This window comes from Panthera tigris, chromosome D2 (assembly GCF_018350195.1).
Source record: "Panthera tigris isolate Pti1 chromosome D2, P.tigris_Pti1_mat1.1, whole genome shotgun sequence".
In the NCBI taxonomy this organism is placed as follows: Eukaryota; Metazoa; Chordata; class Mammalia; order Carnivora; family Felidae; genus Panthera; species Panthera tigris.
Window position 1 is genome coordinate 77,537,967 of NC_056670.1, and position 12,291 is coordinate 77,550,257.

The 12,291-nt window shown below is 53.8% G+C and overlaps 1 protein-coding gene across 2 annotated transcripts in view; it reads left to right on the forward strand.

The window, feature by feature from the left end:
• Window positions 1–448: 448 nt before the first annotated feature.
• DMBT1 (deleted in malignant brain tumors 1) overlaps window positions 449–12,291 on the forward strand; it is a 34,245-nt gene continuing 22,402 nt past the window's right edge. The window contains exons 1-9 of one of the 2 annotated variants that reach the window (XM_042961225.1): window positions 449–602; window positions 1,454–1,495; window positions 2,223–2,546; window positions 3,353–3,382; window positions 4,218–4,244; window positions 6,869–7,192; window positions 9,714–10,037; window positions 10,837–10,866; window positions 11,488–11,514. In XM_042961225.1, coding sequence (XP_042817159.1) covers window positions 491–602; window positions 1,454–1,495; window positions 2,223–2,546; window positions 3,353–3,382; window positions 4,218–4,244; window positions 6,869–7,192; window positions 9,714–10,037; window positions 10,837–10,866; window positions 11,488–11,514 — 1,240 coding nt within the window. In that variant the 5' untranslated portion in view covers window positions 449–490. The remainder of the gene's footprint in view (window positions 603–1,453; window positions 1,496–2,222; window positions 2,547–3,352; window positions 3,383–4,217; window positions 4,245–6,868; window positions 7,193–9,713; window positions 10,038–10,836; window positions 10,867–11,487; window positions 11,515–12,291) is intronic. The other variant, XM_042961226.1, reaches the window with a different exon arrangement.

Consider the following 12,291-nt stretch of genomic DNA (forward strand, 5'->3'; position numbering starts at 1 on the left):
CCCCTTTGCGGTCAAATTATGTTGGGTCATCAGTGAGGCAAACTCAGAGAACAGGATTGCGGTCCAAACTGTGCATTTGCGCAGGCAGTGAATAGCAGTTGGAAGTGGGGAAGGTGCAGGGAATGGCCGCTCAGTAGTACACAGAATGCTGAAGAACCACATATGACTAAGGGACCTGAGCTTCACCCCTGCAGAAAGCCCAAGAGACCTTGTAAAGATTGAGAGCATTGCACCTGGGCTGGTGGAATTGGAGTCTTCCTAGAATAACTGCCCAGACTCATTCTTGCTGTTCCCATGCTGAATGAACACAATGATTTGGCAGCCTGTTGCAGGCAGGGTGGTGGCATTCTGCTTGCTGGAAAGTCAGCCCTCAGACCTAGCAAGGCAGACAATGGCAATGGGACATAGGGTGGGGCCCCCAGAGGATGGAGAGATTCATGGAGGGCCCTGGCTCTGTCTAACTGAGGGCACGTGAAGTCATCAGCTCTGTATGCATAGTCTCATAATCTTCCAGCTTGATCCAGTTGGGGCACCGGTCGCTTTGTGTCTAACCTCAAGTTTCTTTCTCACAGCTACTCACACCCAGTCCACAAGCCAGCCAGGTGAGTCCTTATGACCGTACTTGGAATGTTCCTTTTCTTCATCCCCCCCCCCCCCCGCCCCATGCCTCTTCTACCCATTCTGGGAGAACCACTGTTCTTCAGAGAACCTATGTACACGCTTTGTCCCCCACCCCCATCATAGAGTCCCCAACAGGTGGTTCTTAACCAGACCTGGGATTCTAAAGTCCCATCTGTCTATCAATCCATGATGTTTCATCCAGTCCTTTCAGGCTGTCCCAGGAGACAGCTGCCTGAAGGTTCAGGGAACTGGCCCTGCGTTACATGAATTTCAGCTGTAAGGCAATCTTGGCTGATAGGATGAGTGGGAGAGTGGACACGGATGACGATTAACCTCCTCTGAAGGGACAGCAGGCTGGATTCTCTTCATCACTCACTGCTTTCAGCAACCTCAGATTCATCAGGGTCACATGTATATCCAAAGTGGCAGGGACAGTGCCCAGGGGATAGGAGTGTAATAACTGATGGCAAGTTTCGGGTACCAAGATACCTGACTGGTTTCAAGTCAACCCACTATGCTCCTGACGCTTTTTGCCCAAGCTTCAGAGTGTGGGAGACTGCTCAGACTACATGCCTCAGAGCAGGGAGGTGGCAAAGGCTTTGTAAGGGAGAAAAGAACATGCTAGGCTTAGAGACTGATGTGGATGGACCAGGCTGTGCTCTTGCATGGCCTTGATCCCAAGAGAGCTGGCTGAGCAGGAGGCTTGTGTATCACAAATAGAAGCAAGGTGGCAGGCTGCAATGTGCATTGTCAGCTGCCTGCCAAAAACTCTTTCAAAAGACCGCTTTCCATGAGGTCTAACTCTGGCCTTTCCCTTTGTCATCACTTCCAGGCACCTGGCTCCCCACCTCCACACCTGTAACACCAAATATAGGTAAATGACCCCCTTGACTCATTCTTCTTCTAGATAAAGTTTGGGTTTGGAAGTGACAGGAGGAGTTGCAGGGTGTGCCCTTCGTTATTTTTTGTCCCTGTGTGTGTGTGTTTGGTGGTAGAAAGAGGTGTCTCTCACACCCTAGGTCTGATCTTAGGGGGCTGGCCACCTGAATCAGGGGAATCATGGGATGAAGTTCAGTGAAGAGTCTCCAGCAGGGAGTTAATGTAATACTTAGAGCCCTCAAAAGTCCTGCTGTGACCTTGCTCATGGCTCCCACGCTATGGAGTGGGGCCTCAGGAAGAGGGGGGCAACACGACGGTACTGCTCCTTTCTTGCCAAGTTGCCATCAAGTCCTGGGGCTTTTTCCAGAAAACGTCAGGGCTCCTCAGAAGCCAAAAAGCTGCCCAACAGAGCAGTGGTCTTGGCTTGCAACCAGTAGTTATGGGGCTCGATCCTGAGCAGGCCCAGTGGGGTTTGGGGTTATCTTCCTACTCACCTCGATTGAATCATAAGGTGCTTCCCTGCATCAGAATATCCTAAGGCCTAGGATGTGTAGGATGTTTCCACTCTTTCCCTGTGAGGAAGATTAAACTCTAGGCATGTTCAAAGGTGAATGATGCCCAGGGCACTTTGGCCATGAGCAAGCCCCTGAGTCTGGAATATGCCTTAAACCTACGACCAGAAGATAGACATGGACAGCGGGTTTTGTTCTTTGTCTTGCTAGGGAGTGAGGCAGGTTTGGCCCTGAGGCTGGTGAATGGAGGTGACCGGTGTCAGGGCCGCGTGGAGGTCCTGTACCAAGGCTCCTGGGGCACCGTGTGTGATGACGATTGGGACACCAATGACGCCAACGTGGTGTGCAGGCAACTGGGCTGTGGCTGGGCCGTGTCGGCCCCGGGAAGTGCCCGCTTTGGTCAGGGCTCAGGGTCCATTGTCCTGGACAACGTGCGCTGCTCCGGGCATGAGTCCGACCTGTGGCGCTGCCCCCACAACGGCTGGAACTCGCACAACTGTGGCCATAGTGAGGACGCCAGTGTCATCTGCTCAGGTGAGCCTCTCATCATTCGGTGTTTGTCTTTTGGGGGTAGGGGTAGGGAAGAGAGACCTCACATTCTGATCAGCTCTTTGGAAGCTACTTATACCATCCTTGTCTTCCTCAAGTCTCCTGAACTCTCCACTAGAATCAGGATTAGCTTTTTCAGGCTGCCAGGTGTGGAGATGGTAATTTAGGACAAGAACCAAACCACAAGTCTCCATGAAACAATTACGGGCCTCCTGCAATGCTGCATCAGGCGGCGAAAGATCCTCCTGCAAAATGGAGGACTCTCATGGGGATCCCGGCTAGGATTACAGAGTTTGTATGTGTGTGCCTATGGTGGCCCTGGGCTTGGGGTCCTGAGTCCCTGACTGCATCTCCCACCCGAGAAATGGGATGCCTGGTCCGTGCACTGGATTGTGCTGCGAAGGACAGCTGCTTTTGCAATTCCTGCCAGGCAAACCTTGTCATGACCCCTGCTTAGGCCTGAAAGATCAGCCATTGCCTTTTGGTAGAAGCTGGACTCCTTGAACTTGCCTCTGCAGCAGGCTGCCAAAAGCTCTACGGAGATGATCTTTTTTGCTTCAATATGGTAATGACATGTAGATATGAAGCTAATCACCTTACTATTGGATAGAATATTTGTGGTCTTCCTGGTCTTTTTACAAGGAGCATCCTTCCAGGGTGTGGGTGGATTGTGCCCTGCTCTTCATGGCAGGGGACAAGCTTCAAAGGTTGTGACCTCCTCAGGTCCTCGACCTTTGTGTCCAGTCATATCAGTTCTGTGCACTGTGTCTCATGTACTTTTGTTTTCACAGCTGCCCAGTCTCAGCCGACGATCACACCAGGTGAGTTCTGCTGCTTCTTGTCTCCTGACTATCTCAGTCAGTAGTTTCAGTGGGGGAACAGTGGACTGTTTCTGCCACCTGGGCCTTCCCTGACCATTGTCAATGTGTGGACACTTCCAGTTGAGCCCACAACACACGGACTGTCCTTACTGGCTCAGTGAAATAAGAGTCCTCTGGGTACACCATCGTCACTAAGACTTTATTTTTTTTTTTTAATTTTTTTTCAACGTTTTTTATTTATTTTTGGGACAGAGAGAGACAGAGCATGAACGGGGGAGGGGCAGAGAGAGAGGGAGACACAGAATCGGAAACAGGCTCCAGGCTCCGAGCCATCAGCCCAGAGCCTGACGCGGGGCTCGAACTCACGGACCGCGAGATCGTGACCTGGCTGAAGTCGGACGCTTAACCGACTGCGCCACCCAGGCGCCCCCGTCACTAAGACTTTAGATGACAGAGAAGGCTGTCTCGGGAACATTTCTGCTGGATTGCATTGCCTGGACCAAATGCTCCACGTGTTGGGAGAATAGAGACGTTTTCACGTCCTACTCCCCATGTGGAGCCTACGTGATGCGTTTCCCAACGACAGGGTCATGACAGCACGGCAATTACCCTTGCACATGGCACCACCTCGTTGCCGTTGTGCTGGACATTCGACGGTGGGATTTTGGCTCTTGGCAGCCTCTCGGCAGAGACCCCTTTCTCCTCTATCCGGCAGAACTCCTCAGATATCACCACCATTGGTCCCACGTAATAGTCACTTGAGCCAACCTTGATTGACTCCACCTCCTTTCTAATTCTACTTTTTGTTTCTGTCTCTCTCTCTCTGTCTCTCCAGATTGGTGGTATACAAGTCCTTCCTACGGTAAGCATCCTTGATTTCCTGCCGAAAGATTATCATCAACACCATAACCAACTGGCGTGGGTTAAATTCCTCCATGTGGGATCAGCTTCCGCCCTAACCAGCGTATTCAGTGTGGGGCGTTCTGTTTCCCCACAAGAATTACGATTTCCTGCCCCCTACCGGTTGTGGGATCTACTAGTCAGGATGCTTATGTTCACAAGTGACAGGAAGCCAGCTCCACCTGTCTCATGCTAGGAGAGCATATGACATATGCTAATGTCCATAATGAGGACATTAGTGGTGGGTGGGTCTAGCTTCAGGAACAACGGGATGTACAAGTCCTAGGACCGCCTGCTCACAGTGTTTGTCTTAGCACCATTTTCTCTTATGTGCTCGGGCTCACTATGGCTGTGCATTGTGCACATGAGGGGCCGATGCCAGTGCCAGGTCCCTGTGCCACCAGGAGAAGGACTCTGTTTGTCACCCATTGTCTGGTTGACATGTCCTGGGAGGCCTCTGATACCTGCTTGGGAAGAGATGAGTCACCGGAACCATGTGCATGGGCTCTGATTCCCGGGTCAGGGTCCCCATGGCCACCGTCTATACCTCCAGAGACAGGGACAAGATGTGATACTAGGGCCTCCTTGACCCTCATGGACAGGGGTCTTGGCCACTTGACTTCATAGGAGCGATGGTGTCTGTACCTACAACTCAGGGCAAGCGGTTTCCGACCCAAAGAAGCTCTTCCCTGTCAGAGCTTTGTTCTGTCCCAAGTGCTCTCTGCTGAATGCTGCCCACATTTGCCCAGTCCAGGCACAGAAGCTTGCCTCTCCCAGGGCTGTCAGGCCATGTCGCGCTCTACGCTGGAGCTGGCCTCCGGTTTCAGGTCCGGTTCTGTGCTGACAGTGCAGTGTCCGTGGGGCAACTGAGAGGGACTCGATTGCCCCTACAGCCTGGTAGCTCGTCTTCCGTAGGGACCGTAGGGGTGTCTGCTCCTGCTTCTTTCAGTCCTACAGTAGGACGGGGATGATGGTCTGTGTGACTCAGGACTGTAGCAAATGGCCAAATAGTGCTTGCTTTTCTGCTCTTTGGGTCTCTGGGCATAACCGCTACCCCACAATTCTCCAGCCTAATGTCTAGAGTCTGGAGTTTTGAGGATAGTCAGAGCAGTGCCACCAGCACAGTATCTACTTCCAGAATTGTTCATGCCCCTGATGGAGATTCCATGCCGTTACCATTCACGCCCAATCCCATTTCTCTCCGGTCATCACCTGTCTGCCTTCTATCAATATGGATTTATTTACTCTGGCATTTTCGTATGAATGGATTCGGTGCATATGTGGCCCTTTGTGGCTGGCTTCTTTCAATGGCAGACTCTCTCAAGGTTCACCACGATGGCACACGTACACAGTGGCCCCATGAATCCCTAGCCTTTTTTTTTTTTTTTAAACCATTCATCGGTTGAAGGCCATGTTGATTAATTGAATCTTTTGACTCATTTGAATAGGCTTTCCGTGACTGCTGTGTACAATTTTGATATTTGAACAGCTGTTTACAGATCTCCTGGGTATATACCTGGGGTGGAATGTGTGGGTCAAGTGATGACGTTATGTTTCTCTCTTGTGGAAGCACTGAACTGTTTGCCACAGTAGCCACACCAATGTAGGGTGCCATTAGCTGTGTCTGGAAGTTGTGCTTTCTCTACATCCTCAACGACACGACTTCTTCTGTCCCTTTCATTGTAGTCATCTGTCTGTGGATAGGATTTGCCTTTTCCTAACGGCTGCGGAAGCGGTCGTCTTCTCATGGGTTTGTTGCATGTGTCCATCTTGTTTGGAGACCAGAGCTCTCATTGAACGCATGCCTGGAAGAATGAGAACCAGCAATGGTCATGCCCCAGCCCAGCTCACAGGGTGCAAAGGGCTGGGTCCAGGTGAGCCCGATCACTCATGAGCTGTGCTGTCGTGCTGAACGTGGCAAATGACCTTCCTGCCGGCAGACCTAATGCTGCCATGTTGTGTTTCTTTTCTGCCACCCACAGGTCCGGGCTGCTGTGCGTGTGCACAGCTCAGAGTCAGTGATCGTTAGTCCTGCCCACTGGTATGATATTCAGAGGGCTCACGGACTGTTTCAGATTGAGTACAAGCTCGGGGCTTAAGAGCGACACGAGTCAGTGGTCAGCATAAAGGAACCTTCACAAGAACCCTCAGGCCCAGTAGTAGGGTGCACGACATAGGACGGTCAGGGGAAGGTGGAGTCTGTAAGCACTAGGTCTAGGACAGTTTCTTGATGGTGGCTGGGTAGGAACTCTGGGCTTGATGTGGGTGCTTGGGTTGGTCATCGAGGTAGGGAGGCAGGCGGCTGGCTTTCACCCTTCGCCCCTGCTTCCCATGACCAGTCAGCAATCCCAATGCTGACATCGTGGGCCACCAAACTGTGCACATGCGTAAACCTCATGACCCTCCGGGGTATCTGAATAGCCCCTCAATGGTGAACAATGGTGAGCAAGCTTCAGAGAGTCCTGTGCTGGGCAACCTTAACCTGCATGCAGAAGTCATGGTCCCTGAAGTAATTCTTGTCCACTGAGACCCTGGGGCTTTTCCTCCAGGGAGGAAGAGAAAGATAATTTTCGTGTCTCCTGCTAGGGAACGAAACAGGTTTGTCCCTGAGGCTGGTGAATGGAAGTGACCAGTGTCGGGGCCGCGTGGAGGTCCTGTACCGAGGCTCCTGGGGCACCGTGTGTGACGACAGCTGGGACACCAATGACGCCGACGTGGTGTGCAGGCAGCTGAGCTGTGGCCGGGCCGTGTCGGCCCCGGGAAGTGCCCGCTTTGGTGAGGGCTCAGGGCCCATTGTCCTGGACGACGTGCGCTGCTCCGGGCAAGAGTCCTACCTGTGGCGCTGCCCCCACAACGGCTGGAACTCGCACAACTGTCGCCATGGGGAGGACGCCAGTGTCATCTGCTCAGGTGAACTTCAAAACTCTCATGGCGATTACTGAGAACCGACACACTCCTTTCTCCAGGGTCCCCACCCGACCTCTCCTGGATATCTGTGTCTCGAGGTCGGTCTCCTGGGCGCAGCTGTCCCCTGAAGTGCCACAGAGGTGGACCGCAGGGGCGGCTGCCCTCTTTCTGTGGACAGAAATTGCTTGGGATTATCAGTGACACTGTGGGTGACAAGGTGCATTCACCTTTCAGTGGGCAGCCAAAATGACCCCCTGCTTGTCAGCTGGATCATCTGCTCAGTCCACACCTGATTTCCTAGGGCCCTTTTCTCAAGGCGCACCTTTTGGGAATGTGGTTGAAAGACGAGCCACCTTCACTCCTTTGTGGCCCTATGCTTCGGGGTCCTCCATGAAGCCAACCTAGGGAGCAGGATTGCAGTCTAGATTGCGCATCTGGGGCGACGGTGATAGTAGTGGAGAAGGGGATCGATGTAGGGAATGGCTGGTGAGTGGCACATGGAACACTGATGAGCCACCGAGGACCCCGGGGCCTGAGCTTGGCCCCCTGCAGAAAGCCTGTGAAACCTTGTCAAGGCTGAGCGCATAGCACCTGGGATGGGAGGCTTGGGATCTTCCTAGCATAACTGTTCAACCCATTCTAGCTGTTTCCACGTGGCGTGGATGCAGTGGTTCTGAGGGTGTTCGTGGGCCTGCTGGTGGCATTCCGACTGCCGGAAAGCCAGTCCTCAGGCCCAGCAAGGCAAGCAATGGCAGTGGGGCATAGGGTGGGGCTCCCAGAGGACTGAGAGATTCATGGAGGGCCCTTGCTGTGTCTGCCCAAGGACACGTGGAGTCATCTGCTTGTGAGATTAGGCTGATTTCTTCAACCTTTGATCCAGTTGGAGCACCTGTGTGCTTTTGGGTCTGCCTTGAGGTTTTTTCTATTACAGCTGTTCACCCCAATGTACGGTTCGCCCGGGTGAGTGTCAGGTGACCCCACTGGGAATGTCTCTTTTCATGGTTCCCATCCTTCTTCTCAGCGCTCGGGGGAAGCACCGCTCTTGGTCGAAATTACGGGTATCCCGTGTTTCTGCTTGTCAGTTAGTCACGACAGTGGCTCTTAAAGAGACCTGGAGCTCTAAGAGGCCCGTCTGGCCATCGGCCCAGGAGGTTTCGTGTAGTTGTTTCAGGCTGTCCCAGGAGACAGCTGCGTGCAGGTTCAGGGAACTGGCCTCTGTGTTTGGATTTCAGCTGTAATGCAATCTGGGCCGACACGTTGGGTGGAACAATGGACACGGATGACCACGGCCCTTCTCCTGAAGGGACCTCAGAGCATGCTGGATTCTCTCCATCGCTCGCCGTTTGGAACGCCCTCAGATTCATCTGTGTCCCGTGCATATGTCCAAAGCAGATGAACAGTGCCCTGGGGGTGAAAGTGTAGCAAGTGATGGTGTGTTACAGGCACTAGGATATCTGACTCATTTCAGGTTGACCCAGCACCACTCAGACATGCATACCTCAGGGTGGGCAGGATGCAAAGGCCCTGTGAGGGAGACAGTGACATGCCAGGTTTCGAGATGGATGTGGACGGACCAGGTGGTCCTCCCGCAGAGCCTTCATCCCAACAGGGCTGGCCGAGCAGCAGGCCTGTGCAGCAAGGTGACAATTGCAGGTGTCAGTGGTCAAGAGGCCCGCCACACACTCTTTTCGAAGACTCCTTCCCGAGATGTCTACCTCTCGCTCTTCCCTCTGTCACGATTTCTGGACACCCGGGCCCCCGGTCTACCCACCTATAAGACCAACAGGGAATAAATATTCCTATCCAAGTCCCTGGCTCACTCTCCTTCTACGTAAAGTTTGGTTATGGAAGTCACAGGAGGGGACTCGGGGTGTGTCTTTGCTCTCTTTGCCGCAACCCCTGTGTGTGTTTGGTAGCAGAAAGAGGTGACTCTCAGATCCCAGGTCTGAAGGTAGGCGGATAGCCCCCTGACTCCAGTGGGATCGATGTTCAGTGCTGACCGTTCTGCAGGAGGTTAACGTAATGCTTGGAGATCTGTCCAATCTCCTGAGACCTCCCTCATGGCTCGCAGGCCGTGGAGCATATAGCCTTGGGAAGAAGGAGGCCCATGTGCTAGTATTACACCTTTCTTGCCACGTTGCAAGCAGGTCCTGGGGCTCTGCCTGAACCCAGGCAGGACCCTACAGAAGCCAACAAGCTGCCCCACAGGGCAGCGGTCTCGGCCTGACAGCGATGGCTGGAAGATGCCCTCGTGAGCATGCCCAGCGTGGATGGGGGTTGTCTTCCTACTCACATGCATTGCATCATAGCGTCCTTTCCCGCATCGTGGCATCCTTTGGACAGGTCTGTCTAGGTGTCTCAGCTCTTAGGGTGCGTGGGCTGAAGATTCAGCTCTTGGCATGTTCGAAGGGGAACGGTGCCCGGGGAAGACTGGCCGTGAGCAAGCTTTTGAGTCTGGACCAAGCCTTAAGCCTTTGGCCAGAAGACGGACATGGACAGTGGGTTTTGTTCTTTGTCTTTCTAGGGAACGAGGCAGGTTTGTCCCTGAGGCTGGTGAATGGAGGTGACCGGTGTCAGGGCCGCGTGGAAGTCCTGTCCCAAGGCTCCTGGGGCACCGTGTGTGACGACGACTGGGACATCAATGACGCCAACGTGGTGTGCAGGCAACTGGGCTGTGGCTGGGCCGTGTCGGCCCCGGGAAGTGCCCGCTTTGGTCAGGGCTCAGGGCCCATTGTCCTGGACAACGTGCGCTGCTCCGGGCAAGAGTCCTACCTGTGGCGCTGCCCCCACAACGGCTGGAACTCGCACAACTGTGGCCATAGTGAGGACGCCAGTGTCATCTGTTCAGGTGAGCCTCTTGTCGTTGGGAGTTTCTCTTGCTGTTGGCTAGGGAAGAGAGACGTCATGTTCTGATCCGATCGTTGGAAGCTACCTATATACCATCCCTGTCTTCCTCACGTCTCCTCAACTCTCCTCCAGTGTCAGTGTCAGTGTCAGTTTTTGTCAGGCTGGCAGGTGTGGAGATGGTAAAGTAGGACACGTGCCAAACTGCCAGTCCCCGCGAAGCCGTTACTGGCCCTCCTGCAACATTGCAGGTGGCGGCGAGTGATCAGCCTGCTGAATGGGGGTCTCTCGCGGGGATCCCAGGGCTAGGATTGCAGACCAACCTGTATGTGTGTGGCTACGGCCGCGGCGGGTTTGGGGTCCTGAGCCCCTGACTGCGTGTCCCCCGCTGGAGGGGTGATGCCCGGTCCGTGCGGCGGGTCTGTGGTGCGAGGGGCCAGCTGCTTCTGCAATGACTGCCAGACAGACCTTGTCATGAGCCCTGCTTAGGCCTGAAAGATCAGCCGTGGCATGTTGGCGGGAGCTGGACTCCTCGGTGTTGCTGCCATGGTGAGCGGCTGAAAGCTCAAGGCACACGTTTGGTTTGTGTGCCTTGGAGCCAATCACCTTGACATGGGAAATCATGTTCTTGGTGTGCCTGGCCCTTTGAAGAGGGTCGTCCTTCCAGGGTGTGGATGTCACGGGCCCTACCCTCCGTGGCTGGGGACCAGCATCGATGGCATCTGACCCGCTCAGATCCTTCCCCCTTGCGTCCGGTTGGGGCAGCTCTGTGCAGTGTCTCACGTGCTCTTGTCTCTTCACAGCTGCCCAGTCCCAGCCCACGACCGCACCAGGTGAGTTCTGCTGCCTCTTGACTCCTGAGCGTCTATCTCCTCTTGTAAGCCAGCCCTGGCCCCAAACTTTACATCTAAGGGGGACTCCGGAGCTTTTCTCTCTCCTGGGCCTTCCTTGGTCCCTCTCGGTTATGTAGACACTTCCAGTTGAACAGCCCACAACACACGGACTGTCCTTACTGGCTCAGAGAAATAAGAGTCCTCTGGGTACACCGTCCTCACTAAGACTTTAGATGACAGAGAAGGCTGTCTCGGGAACATTTCTGCTGGATTGCATTGCCTGGACCAAATGCTCCACGTGTTGGGAGAATAGAGACGTTTCCACGTCCTACTCCCCATGTGGAGCCTACGTGATGCGTTTCCCAACGACAGGGTCATGACAACACGGCAGTTACCCTTGCACATGGCACCACCTCGTTGCCGTTGTGCTGGACATTCGACGGTGGGATTTTGGCTCTTGGCAGCCTCTCGGCAGAGACCCCTTTCTCCTCTATCCGGCAGAACCCCTCAGATATCACCACCATTGGTCCCACCTAATAGTCACTTGAGCCAACCTTGATTGACTCCACCTCCTTTCTAATTCTACTTTTTGTTTCTGTCTCTCTCTCTCTGTCTCTCCAGATTGGTGGTATACAAGTCCTTCCTACGGTAAGCATCCTTGATTTCCTGCCGAAAGATTATCATCAACACCATAACCAAGTGGCGTGGGTGAAATTCCTAAATGTGGGTTCGGCTTCCGCCCTAACCAGCGTATTCAGCGTGGGGCGTTCTGTTTCCCCACAAGAATTATGATTTCCTGCCACCTACCGGTTGTGGGATCTACTAGTCAGGATGCTTTTGTTCGCAATTGACCGGAACCCAGCTCTACCGGTCTTATGCTAGGAGAGCATATGACATATGCTAATGTCCATAATGAGGACATTAGTGGTGGGTGGGTCTAGCTTCAGGAACAACGGGATGTACAAGTCCCAGGACCGCCTGCTCACAGTGTTTGTCTTAGCACCATTTTCTCTTATGTGCTCGGGCTCACTATGGCTGTGCATTGTGCACATGAGGGGCCGATGCCAGTGCCAGGTCCCTGTGCCACCAGGAGAAGGACTCTGTTTGTCACCCATTGTCTGGTTGACATGTCCTGGGAGGCCTCTGATACCTGCTTGGGAAGAGATGAGTCACTGGAACCATGTGCATGGGCTCTGATTCCCGGGTCAGGGTCCCCATGGCCACCGTCTATACCTCCAGAGACAGGGACAAGATGTGATACTAGGGCCTCCTTGACCCTCATGGACAGGGGTCTTGGCCACTTGACTTCATAGGAACGATGGTGTCTGTACCTACAACTCAGGGCAAGCGGTTTCTGACCCAAAGAAGCTCTTCCCTGTCAGAGCTTTGTTCTGTCCCAAGTGCTCTCTGCTGAATGCTGCCCAC